The sequence below is a fragment of the Cyrtonyx montezumae genome, unplaced genomic scaffold (genome assembly GCF_038088225.1).
Source record: "Cyrtonyx montezumae isolate F1298 unplaced genomic scaffold, pur_monq_1.0 scaffold_8, whole genome shotgun sequence".
Classification (NCBI taxonomy): Eukaryota; Metazoa; Chordata; class Aves; order Galliformes; family Odontophoridae; genus Cyrtonyx; species Cyrtonyx montezumae.
In genome coordinates, this window is record NW_027072089.1 from 78,049,941 (window position 1) to 78,062,522 (window position 12,582).

Consider the following 12,582-nt stretch of genomic DNA (forward strand, 5'->3'; position numbering starts at 1 on the left):
GTGGTAGAAAACAACTTTTGTAAAAATAAAACAGAACAAAACGTTGTCTTTCTGCAATACTGGAAAAAAAAAAAAAGAACTTTTCTTAAAGTCTCTACAGGAAAGGGCTAAACGATACTGCTTTAATAATATCGATCGGTCGGTGCTGGAGTCCGTCACGAATGTCCTCGGTGGGATCGGGAAGAGGAAGACAAAGAGGAACGATCCTCTCCCGCAGCAGAGGGCTGTCCTGGCAGGTGCTGGACGCGGGGATGCATTGCTCCCATTCCGGGACACGGAGCTCTGTGGGACCGCAGCGGGGGATCCCAGAGGCGTTCGCCATCGGCCCCGGCACGGGGTTCCCACGCCCCACGCGGGGTTCGTTCTAGGGGAGCCGTGAGCGCCCCGCGATGAGCGAGGGCCCGAGAACACCGCTCCCGTGGGTGCTTCGCTAAGTGACTCGTGTACTACCAATGCTATCAGAGTGCACATTACATCGATCCGCGTGGGGCCGGCTCTGCCCCCCGAGTGTCTCTGCGGGGCGCTCACATGACGCAGGGCTTGATGTCCTGGTGGTGGTGGTGGTGGTAGTAGGATCCGCTGGCCGAGGGGTGGAAGGAGGAAATGCCGTTGAAATTGAGGACGAAATCTTTCCTGTCGCACACCGGGGAGGGGTGATGCTGGTAGCGGGGCAGTCCCACTGCAAGAGAAGGAAACAACGAGAGGGTCTCAGAAAGAGAACATCTCCCGAAGAAGCCCCGCGGAGCGGCACCGACCCCACCCGCCGCTCCGCTGCCCGAGGGTCGGGGTGGACACGCGTGGGGCCGAGCCCTGTCCGGAGCGCGGGGTGCAGTTCCCATCTTCCGGGACATATTCCTTTTGACATGAAGGGCCGCAGGTTGAACTGCGACCTCGGTCCGTCGCTGTGCTGAAGGAGCATTTGTTTCCGTGTGCGTGAAGCCTGTGTCCGCCTGTGCTTTCCCGACAAGGAATGCCTCACTCTCTATCACCACCGCCGAGCCAAGCACATCCGCGGCACCGAGAAACGAGCAACCTTTCGGGCCCCGTTCTCGTTTCCCACAACCCGAGGCACCCCCTAGGGCCCCGCGGGACGCCGCAGCGCCGGGCCCGGCCCCGGAGTCCGGGGGGGACACGGCGGTGAGGGGCAACCGCTATGCGGGACGGAGCCGGAGGGGCATTGCCTTGAGTGTGGGTGTCAAACTCGGCTGGAGGGGTCATGTCAAACTTGACCGAAGGGTCACATACGCACACAAAGTAAAATAAAATAAAATAAAATAAATAAAATGAGAGAGAAGGGAGGGAGCACACACACACACGCACACAAATATATATATATATATATATATATATATAATTTTTTCTTTTTAAGAGGGAAACATCCAAGGATATCTACAGTTTCCCAGCGTCGCGTCCCCTGTCGCTGTTCCTGCTGCAGACCCCGGCACGGAGCTCCTTCAGCACTGTCCCCTCCTTCACCCCGCAGAGCTCACTTTATAAAAGTGATTATTTCGCTGGATTTCCTCGGCTTTCTAATAACCCTGCTGGTATGCTCGCCATAAACCGGGCCACTTTATTACAATCCTGATTCAATCATTTAGCGGGATTTAATGGCGTGCGAAAAAAATCCGCGCCGCCCCCCCGGCCCCGGCTCAGAATCCTTCAGCAGAACCGAGCCTCCTGGTTCCAATTTTTTCCCCTCTTATTCTCAGGTCTGAGGCAACTATATGGCTTTAAGCCCTCCCGATCGCTGTCATGAAGCCGGGGGCCGTTGTGAGCTCGGCAGAGACCGTCACCGAATTTCCTTTGTGTTTAATTAAAAGGAAGGGAAAGGCGACAGTCACTCTCAGCGGGGACAGGGAGAGAAGGATGGTTGCTCGGATTGCTCTTCCCCATCTCTTTTCACTCTGATAAAAATTCTGCTTCGCAGAGAGTTCGTGCATCGCGCGCGAATGAGTGCATCCACGTGGGGCATGGAAGGGGGGGGTGGGGAGGGAGAAAAAAAAGAAAAAGTTGGATTATTTTTTAATTTTTAAGTCTAATTAAGGAAGGGGACGGTTTCTCTCAAAGGCCGGGGCCCAGATCTCGGCTCCGCAGCGGAGGTTGTGGGAAGCAGCCGGAGGAAAGCCGTTCTGCAAAGCGGTGGCATTGAGTCGGCGGCACTAAAAAGGCGACCGTCGCTCTGTGCGTGTACATCCGTCCCTGAGCAGCAGCGGGTCGGGCTGCAACAGCCCTGGCCTCGGAAACCGCTGGGAGGGAGCTCGGCAAACAGTAACCTTCCCCTCTGCTTTGTGTTTCCAGGAGCTGCTCTCGTCGCGCAGCCCCGCTCCACGCGTGTGCCCCGAGAAGTGAAACAAACGAGGAAAACGGAGCCAAACAAACAAATAAAACCAATTCAAACAACAACAGCGGCACCAACGAGGTGTGGCGGCAGAGGGACGGAGGTGCCCCGGGGCCCCGCCGACCTTTCCCTCGAGCGAACCGCCCCAAATCTCTCTCCCATCTCAGCTGCGCAGCCCCACGGGCACGGAGCGGCCCTTCGGAGTGGCATAGCCCCGTTAACGACCCGTCCCGCGGCCGCCTCTCCGCATCAACCTCGCCGGAGCGATGGGGTATTTCGTTCATTTTAGTTTCTTTCTCTGCGTTTCTTATTATCGGAGCCAAAGTCGCAGCGGCGGAGCTGCGGTTCGCTGCCGCCCGCGGGGCTCCCGCAGCGGGGTCGGGTGCTCGGAGGGGCCGGGAGGTGATTGGCAGCGGGGGCGGGAGGGGAGAGGGGCCGAGGGTCGCCTGTATTTGTTACTTGTTGAAATTCCCATAAAATTGAACAAGACCCCGCTCTCCTAGGGGTTAAGTCAGGCTAAAATCCTCTTCGGTGTGGTCCAGCCCAGACTGTCTTTGTTTGCTTAACCTCCGGGACCCGCGTTTAAAAGGGCTATTTGGAAAATTTCCCCGTAAGAGCCCAACATCTTTTACCCATTTCTGAGCTGGGATTTTTTTCTGAGGAGACATTGTCTTCAAAACGCGGCCGGGGTTAGGGGGGTTGGGTTGGGGGGGGACGGAACCCAGAACCCCCTTTTCCCTCCGATCGCAGAAATACATTGGATCTGCTTTCATCCCTTTGCGTTTCACCACGTTAACGGGTTTGTGGGATTTGGTTTGTGTTTTTCCCTGCAGCGCTTTGAGGATTATACTTCACGCGTTTTTCTATCACTGTGCGGTGTACTCAGTGGGGAAGTGAGGGCCGGGATGATAAAGGGCCCGGGATGGAGCTGGGATAATAGAGCCCAGTTTCCACGGAGCAGCCCCGGCAGGGCAAGATGGAGCGACGCCCTCAGCCGCACCGTCTGACCCCCCCAGCCCCAGACAACGCAGCCCCGGCCCCTTTCTCCCCTCTCTTTTCTCCCTGTCCCACCGAGGCCGGAGGAGCCCCGAGGCCGCGGTGAGGATCGCCCCCGTCCCCCTCCCTACCTGAGAGGTCGTCGCGGGGGCTCTGGTGCAGGTAGCCCTGCTCCAGGGAGTAGGAGGGCACGCTGGGGTGGATGGCCGAGGGGGCGGCGTTGGCGGCGGGCAGGCCCTGCTGCTTGATGTAGGGCGAGGCCCCCGAGGCTGTCCAGTGGGCCGAAGGGCTGGCGTAGGGCGAATGGCACTCGATGGCGCTCGCCATGGCCGGCGAGGAGGGCACGGGGCTGCTGCTGCTGTCGGGGCCGTAGTCCCCGTTGGCAGTCACCGGGCAGCTGGCCATGTAGGTCGAGCCGGGGTTGGGCGACATGTGCGGGACGTGGTGGCCGCCTCCCAGCCCCTCGTAGCCGCCGGCCACGGCGTTGGGCATCACGTCGAGGTTGTAGCCGTTGGAGTGGCAGGCGAGCGAGGCGGCGGGCGCCTGGAAATCGAAGCCCTGCGGCAGGATGGAGGCGCCGAAGCCCAGCCCGTTCATCATGCGGTACATAGGCTTCAGCGCCTGGCACTTCCTCCTGAAGCCGCGGGGCCGCCGTCGGAAGGAGCCCTCCTCGAACATGAACTCGGACGCCGGGTCGATGGTCCAGTAGTGGCCCTTGCCCGGGCGGCCCAGCCCCTTGGGCAGCTTGATGAAGCACTCGTTGAGCGAGAGGTTGTGGCGCACCGAGTTCTTCCAGCCCTGGTAGGAGCCGCGGAAGAAGGGGAAGCGGGCCTGCAGGAACTGGTAGATCTCGCTGAGGGTCAGACGCTTGGAGGGCGAGCTCTGGATGGCCATGACGATGAGCGCGATGTAGGAGTAGGGGGGCTTCTCGGGCCGCCGCAGCCCCGAGCTGGCCTTCTTGCTCTTGGAGGTCGCCGCCGCCGCCGAGGAGGAGGAGGAGGTGGAGGTGGAGGAAGAGGAGGTGGAGGTCTCCAGGGCGGAGGAGGGCGGCCGGCTCATCTGGAGAGCTCCGGGCGCCGGGCTGCGGGAGCGGAGAGGGACGGGGGGCTCCAGCCGCTGCCGGCCGCTCTCGGTGGTCATCTGGCGGAGGGAGGGGACTGGGGCCGGCTGGGGTGAGGCGGGGAGGGAAGGGGGGGGGCGGCGCGGGGTGGGTACCGGGGAGGGGGGAGAGCGGGGGGGCCGCTGTCCTGCGGGCAACTCCTCGGCGCGGCGGGGCGGCGGCGGCAGAGCCCGGAGCATCTCTCCCTCCCCGCCGTCCCCTCCGCTTTCCGCCGGAGCCGGGCGCTGCGATGGGACGGCCCCCACCCGGTCCCAGCCCGGCCCCCGCCCTCCGTTCAGCGTCGCTCCGCTTCCTCCGTTGCCCCCCACCTGGGGACCGGCGGCTGCCGGGTCCGGCGAGGGGAGGAAGCGCGGAGCCCCCCCTCCCCCAGCCTCTTCCGCACTCTCGGTCTTTCATATAGCGCCTTTTTCTGCCTCAAGACCCTCGGCAGTCAAAGGCAGCGCGGACGCCTATCTCTTTCTTCAATCTCTGTTTCTTTTTTCTTTTCCTACTTTCCCCGCAGAACTCCCTGCAGACGCCCGAGAGAACAGCGGGGATGGAGGGGTGACGAGAGGGAGCGAGATAACACCCCCCAGAGCTGCCCTATATCCTCTCCCCACCGGGGTACGAGCTGAGACTGCCACTGCCGCTGCCCCGACCCGTGACCGCCGCCCTCGGACTTCAGAACCGCGGTGCGAAGGGAAAGCCCCCCCCCGCGGCTAGGATTAAATAGGGGAAAACGTGGGTCGGGGATCGTCTCCGCGGAGGTGCAGCAGTGGGGTCACTCGTGATGGCAAACGGCGTTTGCCGGAGGGAACGGGTCGCCGAGCGGGCAGGGAGGATAGGTGCCGGGGATGGGGGGACATAGGGCTGCTCATGGCTAACGGAGGAACAACAAGCCGGAGACGGGAGGGGCAGAGCGGACGGGGATGCTGCGGGGGTGGGAAGGACACGCTGCTGTGTGTGCGGGTGTCCGTGTGTCCGTCCGTCTGAGCGCAGTCCCGTGCTGAGAGCTCGCTGGTGGGTAGGGGCGGGGGGGCCGGTCCCAGACAGTGACCTGCAGCTGAGTGGAAGCAGGCTTTTTCCATCAAACTCTGCCTGGATACCACACACAGAGCCCAAGTGTCAGTTTACTGCCCTGAGCCCGGCTCCTTTTCCCTAAGCTCCGCAGTAATTAGACAAAGAAAACCTAAATTAACTGAACAGGCGTCGACAGCTTCCTCCAGATCACCGCTGCTCCGTACATGGGAATGTGTCCGAAAATGGCTCGGTGGTACCTGAGTGTCGGATAAGGGAACACAGCGGGTCCGGCAAGGTTTCGTACACACCGTTCATAGAAAATAATAAGAAAAAAGACGGATCGGTCGGTAGACCGTGAGCACCTTTCCCGACGCACCGATAGAACATTTTTCCATAGCAAATTAAAAACGAACGAACGAAAAATCAAACAGAACAGATATGTTTTATTTTTCCGGGAGGAGGGGTGGGCAGAAGGGGGGGGGAAGGCCGACGCGCGGCCCCTGAACTCGCTGCAAGGAGCGATCCGCAGTACTATGAGAAAACCCGTGGTTTGGTGCGTCCCACCCTCCCTGCTCAGGTCCTTCGGTCGCCACTGTCCCCGCGAGTGCCACCCCCGGGGTATGAGCGCGTTCCACGTGCGGGGGGAGACGTCGCCCCTTTTAGGGCCCCAGGTGCCGCCGTTTGGGCCGCCTCGTCGGGTCGGAACAAGGCGATGACTTCCCGGGCAGATGTCACTGCGCAGGGACGTGACCCCGTTTTCTCCACGGTGCAAAAGCATCGGGGACACGAGGCTTCGGAGGTGCTTTGAAGCCCCCGTGATTAAACAGACGAGCGTTCGCTGTTCGGTGCTGGAGGTGTTTATTTTGCTTGGTGTATCCATCTCTGGGCTGATCCCGGCTTTGGAGAACGACGGCTTTGTTTTGCCGGAGCGTACGGAAATTAAACTTTTTGGCAGATTTGGTTACTCAGACGTTGTTCTGCAATCATCGTTTTCATTCTAGGAAATCTCTTCATTATTGCGGTTTCAGTTTTGCGTTCATACGGCGGTCCTCTCTGCTTCGGGGCTGAATGAACGAACGGAGACCAAGCCCGTTGAGAAAGTGGGAGAGAAATAAGGAAGATAAATGTTTAGGGCTATCTGTGAGCCCTCGTTTTTATTTTTCATTTAAAAAATAGATACATTTTGTTTCTCCTTTTGTTCTCCTCCCCTTCCCCTTTTTTAACTTCATGCTCGGAGGCGTTTTTTCAATTAAATCCAAGCCTGAAATTCCAACAAATATCCCCCCACCCCACCCCCCCCAACCCCTCCCAACCCCTCCCAGCGCTGAACAAGTGCGTAAACTTAAGCACCGGCGGATTTCCTTCCCGCTGTCCGTGTCGGGGTGCTGTGCAGCGGCTGCCCGAGGGCCCCCCTGCTACTCCGGGACCTCCTGGCTCACTGGGAGTGATCCTTTCCACGTCCGAGTCCCCGAAGGCTGCAACCCGGGGGGTGGCCACACAGGTTGGGCTGTCTGCCCGTGGGGGTACCGTGGGACATGTTTCAGCAGTGCTTGGCTTGGGGTTGGGGAAGCTCAGCCCTGGTCGTGAAAGCAGAAGTTGTTGGATTAGTGGGATGGCACCGTTCTCTTTCTTCCCCGCAGCACAGCTCTCCTGTCCGGGGCAGCTTTGTTCAGCGCCTGAGGAAGGGGAGTTTACATCGTTAGGGCTAGCAGCCAGCCTCAAGGGCAGCACCCATCGCCCCCAGGGCAGTGTTTTTCAGCTGGTGACCTAAAACGTGCCGCCCGGCGCCCCGGCAGCACGATGTCATGCTTCCCACGTCCCGGTTCTGCCTTCAACGCCCCCATCACCGCATCCCTTCATCATGCGGAGCCGCGGCTGAGGAACACCCGACGGCCGCCAGGCAGCCGACCTCGGGGGTGACAGAGGAGAGCTGCGGGCAGCGGAGAGCCGGAGCTCCATTGACAGCGCTGCCCGGGCAATAATAGCGCCGGTTTGGGATTTTGTGTACCCCCACCCTCCCGAGTGCTTCCACCGAGTGTTTGTGCGGGGGCTACTTTGCTTTTCCTACGCCAGATGCCAGTGTTAAAGATGTTGTCTCCTCCCGGTTCTGCACTTCCCGGAGCATCAAAATAAGCCCCCCGCAGCGGTCAGGTCACATCTTTAAAAGGAAACGCGGCCCTTCCAAAAATATAAAACATCTTTGACGTAGGAAAAAAAAAAAAAAAGGAAAAAAAAAAGAGAGAGAGGAAAAAAAAAGCTCTTTTGTCTGCGAGCATCCTCTGTGACCTTAAATAAAACGGGATGGGCGCGGGGTGAAACGAGCGGAAAGTTACGGGGTGCGCGCAGATACGGGGCTCTGTGGCCGCTACGGGGGTTGTGGGAACGCTGCACGACCCCTCCGGACCCGGAGGAGAGGGTCACCCCAAGGCACGGGGCTGCGGGACATCCCGCGTCGGAGGGAGCTCCGTCGGGGCGGGTCCGCGGGAGCGGAGCGGGGTTCTTCCCGCCGCCAGGAGGGCGATAATCAGGAGCAGGTTTCACTGCTCGTTCCTCTCCCACCCCATCCCCGCCCTTCCTCGCGAGGTTTTCATTAATTTTTAAGTGAAGCCCGTAAAACAGAACTAGCCGCTCAAAGGTAGGGCCGAGTTACTGAGCGCCGCCCCACCGCGCGATTTACGAACAGAGGTTGGAAAAAAGTAATAAGCCGAGCTCGCACCTCGGCAATGGGGCTGCCCGCCGCCCCTTCCCCATACACACCGTGGCACACCTCCGCAGCCCCCTCGGATCAAAGAGGGATGGGGACGCGGTGCCTCCGGGTCCGCCCCGCAGACGCTCCCATCGCCCCTTCTCTCCGTGCCTCCTCCATCCGGGTGTGTTTAGGGATGAGCCGCCTCGGAGCCCCGAAGGCAATGTCTTCTAAGGGTTTGGACAGTCTATTAGCCGTCGCTTTCGGTATCCGCTTCCTCCCTTCCAAGTACGATCCCCGCACACCACACCGGGAGGGGGGAGAGTACTTGAGAGCAGAGCAGCTCCATAACCAACGTCAGAATCGCACCGTTGACCTTCGAGAAACACGGAGTCCGGGCCCTAAACCCCTCCAAATGATTTACCTCCCCTCTTTTCTTTTTTTTTTTTTCTTCTTCTTGGTTTTTTTTTTTTTTTTCTTTTCTCTACTATTATTATTATGTAACTCCCCTGCTACGATTACTGTTCAGTTTCCCGCAGGCACTGGTGCTCTGCAGGTCAGCTTCTTCTTCTACAACAGTAGGAAACAATGGCGACAATAGACAGCAGCAACAAAAACCCATATATATGAATATGAATATGAATGTGTATTTGCATACGTATATGCATATGCCTATGTATGCATATGTGTATACGTATATACTCATACATACGTACGTACACATGCATATATACACACATATGCTTACACACATATGCAGATATATAAAACTATACATAAAAGGAGCGAGGTGTCAAAGCGATGCTCCCCGCCGCCCGCTGCTTCCCGAGCACGGAGGTGCCCCTCGCAGCCGCGGTGCCCCAGGGCAGGACGGTCCCCCTCCCCGCCTCCAGGACCCCCCTGTGCCTCGGCCCGGCGGCTTCCGCTGGGTGGCGCTGGGGCCCTGGAAATGGGGGCCCCTGCCCGGCCCCACCTGCGGGAGCGCACGGCACCGGCACCTTCGGACCCCCCCAGCGAGCTCCCGAGCGACAGTCAGGAGGCTTCGTCCCGATGCGCACCTTCCTCCGGCAGTTCAGGAGCTGCTGGACAGCCAGCACGTGTACACTTCCCATAGGAGACGCAGGAGTTCCCCAGTCCCGCCCCTCGAGAATATTAGGGGTGCCCCGGACACAGGGAGCAGCCTCAGGGCCAGGTCGGGTGAATGGGGGCAGCGATGAGCAAAGGACTTTTCCAACCTATGATTCTGCTTAGCAGGTGGGCTACCTTGAATACTCTCTGGGGTCTCACCCTCACTTTGCAGCAATACTGGTAGAAGGGTTCTAGGTAAGAAAGAACCACGGTGGCCGTGCCCATTAGCTGGGATTTTGATCTGCCCAGGAAAGAAAGGATCCAGAAAGAAAAAATGTGGCCCTGTGAGGGCACAGCACAAGTCCTGAAGCAGGGAGTGGTGATGTGTGGGTGAGAAGGTGAGCTCCTGGTGTATGGAGTTGGGGCAGATGTGGATTCCTTTCTGCAAGTGTCTTCCTTATTTACTGCTTAAGGGTTGCCAATGGGGACTGCAGAGAATGAAGATCAACACTGTGTCTTTCATGTACTTACATTCTGCTGTTATTTGAGTTAGGCTTTTTTCCCTCTTCCTGTTCTCATGAAAAAAAAAGAAGAAAAAAAAAAGATAGAATAAGGAAAAAAAAAAGAAAGAAAAAAGAAAATGAACTTTTGTTTTAACAGAAAATATTCCATCTTTCCCCTCCAAATTGAGTCTGACTGAAAACTTACCCTGGGAAGCACTGGACCCAGGATGATGCACCCTTTTCTCCAGGGCAGAAGAATATTGGTTGAGTGGAGCAACTGATTGGAAGATTAAGCTGCTGCCAAATTTGTCTTGCCAGTAACTAATTCATTCTCCAATGGATAACTTATTCCAGCTTCTAAAATCTGCAGCATGGATCCAAGAAGTGGTTTGGCTCAGAGGAGGCAGTGTGATCAGCCTCTGTGCTACATATAAAAAAAATATGAATCTGATGCTGAGGATGGAGATGTCACTGTCTTTGAAAGTTGAAGCCATTGTAGTGCTTCAGCCCATCCATCTCCGCAGGACATCTGCGTATCCAGATTATTTGTATCTCTGGACCCTGTCCCAATCACTGTCTTTCTTTTCAACTTGTCTCCACTTTTATCCCAAAGTTATTTCTTCTCAGAAATTGGACCTAGCCCAGTGAAGAGGTATGTTCTTAGCCAAACGTTAGGAACTGCAGTATCATCTCCAGTGTCTTAGATGCAAAATGGGAAATTCTAGGAAAAAAAAAGTAGGTACAGACATATGTTTACACACATAAAACCTTTACTCATCTATCTTTACATGAATCCACAAAAAAGAACAGACCAGATTGCTTGGCTATGTGTGAATGGAATAAATGCTGTAAGAAGGGTTTTTCTTGCCCTGCTGTTCCTCTTACCTGAAGCTTGCTCAAGGTCCAGCACAGTCTTTCAGTCAGTGAGGCTGAATTGAGTTTTCAGCATTCCCATTTTTACCACTGATGTCAGAGTGACAAGAACAGAGATGAAACCTCTGCCAACCTATGTTGAAAATGTGAGATAGACTGAAGCTAGGTCTGATTTAACAACATTTATGTTGATGTTACATTGAATGGATGCACTGGTGATGTCTGTTATGGGTGGAAAGGATGAAAGCTATAAAGATATGCTGAACTGTAAGAATGAAGGGAACAAACTCTTCAGCAAGATTTGTTGTGACAGGAGATGGGTAAATAGTTCCAAATGAAGAAGTACAGATTGGATATAACAAAGTTTATACAATACAGGTAGTAAAGCACCACAACAGGTTGCCTACAGAGGTGATGGATGCCCTGTCCCTAGAGACATCCAAGGTCAGGCTGAAAAGGGATTTGATCAACCTGTTCTCACTGTAGGTGTACCTGTTCAGTGCAGAGAACATGGACTAGGTGGCCTGTAAGGGTTTCTTCCAACTCAAATATTTCTGTGATTCTATGTAGCAGGGTAAGTGGTACTCTGTAGCAGAAACACTAAGTCACGGCTTGAAGCAGTGATTGAGCACCTGGTGGGAATCAGGGCCAACCCGGGGGCCTCAGGTACATGCAATACACCTGAGTGACTGGAAGGGGTGGAGCCAGGATCCATCCCTTCCCAGTCCTCATTTAAGGGTTGGCAGTAGCAATGAAAATATTTTGCCCTCTCTACCTGAGGTCTTCTGAAGGTGAGTGGGTTTTCTTCCATTGTTTCTGCATCTATGGCTGCTGTGTTGGAGTTTTTCTCATTTGCTGCAGCCTTGGTCTGTCCTCCTCTGCTGTTCCTGCTGTACTTTCCATCACTCTATAGTATTTGATACTTACATAAAGAAACAGGTGAGGACTGCAGTTTAGAGAGTTGGAAAGTGTATGTGAACTTTTGAATCATGGTCTGAACCGCTGACTCATCACCTGAAGTGAGCACTGAGTCAAATGTAGGAGCACATGTGAAGACAATCTACCTGTGTGACTGGAAGCAGATGGAGTCTGGCTCCACCTCTCCTAGACCTAAGGAGGGCTGACCACCACTGGGGAGTGATCTCTTGTTGGAGAGCCCTCCTTTGTGGTGTTTTTCCCTGTGAGCCTTGATCCTTGGAGACAGGTGAGTGTTTCTCTTTATATCAACTGTCTCTTTTCCATTCTGATAATCTTTCTAATTATATAATCTTTCTAATTACACCATCTATAAAATATATTGTCTAGCAATGCTATTTAGTATTATTCATTACAGAGGGAGGTGAGAGAAACCTGGTGGAGCTCACCTTTCCTGTATATCCTACTGTTTTGGGGGACTTCTAATGCACGTCGCGATGGGCACAGGGGAATTCCTAGTTTTGAAGGATTGTTACCAACTTGACCTTCATTATCTGCCCTGGTAAATCGCTGGGTACCCTGAATTGCTGATGAGTTTTCTGCTGTGCTGTTTAGATCTGGGGAGAAGAAAGTAGAGTCTGAAAGGCTGAGCTGGGAGTGGCTGTTGAAGGTAAGGAAAGGCGTAAGAAATGAGGAGATTCTATGCTAACCTTTAAGCTCAGTTCTATATCCAGAGCAATCTTGTTGGACAGGATAATAGAATTATTTCTTATCCAGATGGTCTTGATTTTCCACTCACTTCCAATGCCACAATCAAAGAGAAATTCTGCTAAGTTATTGAGATTATGCTAGTGTAAGTCTGATATACAGAGCTTATTGAAGCTGATGGAACTTTTATTGTGAACATAATAGTAAAACAAAAGAGTAAAAGCAGGAAAAAGACTTAAAGCTTTTCCCCATTTTGCATGTTATTTATATAGCAACATTAATCGGTAGTAATATCTCAGTGCTATTGGAACAATGCAGATGCATTGAAAAAAGTGGAAGTAGTGCAGTTATTTTTGGTCTTGTGCCATTGGGTGCA

At 55.1% G+C, this 12,582-nt stretch overlaps 1 protein-coding gene across 1 annotated transcript; it reads right to left on the reverse strand.

The window, feature by feature from the left end:
* Positions 1–428: 428 nt before the first annotated feature.
* FOXF2 (forkhead box F2) lies at positions 429–4,690 on the reverse strand. The gene is made up of 2 exons (XM_065752807.1): positions 3,466–4,690; positions 429–679 (listed from the first exon to the last, which is right to left on the reverse strand). Exons 1-2 carry the CDS (start codon positions 4,631–4,633, stop codon positions 525–527), a joined length of 1,323 nt encoding a protein of 440 aa, XP_065608879.1. The 5' UTR covers positions 4,634–4,690; the 3' UTR covers positions 429–524.
* Between the last annotated feature and the right edge of the window lie 7,892 nt (positions 4,691–12,582).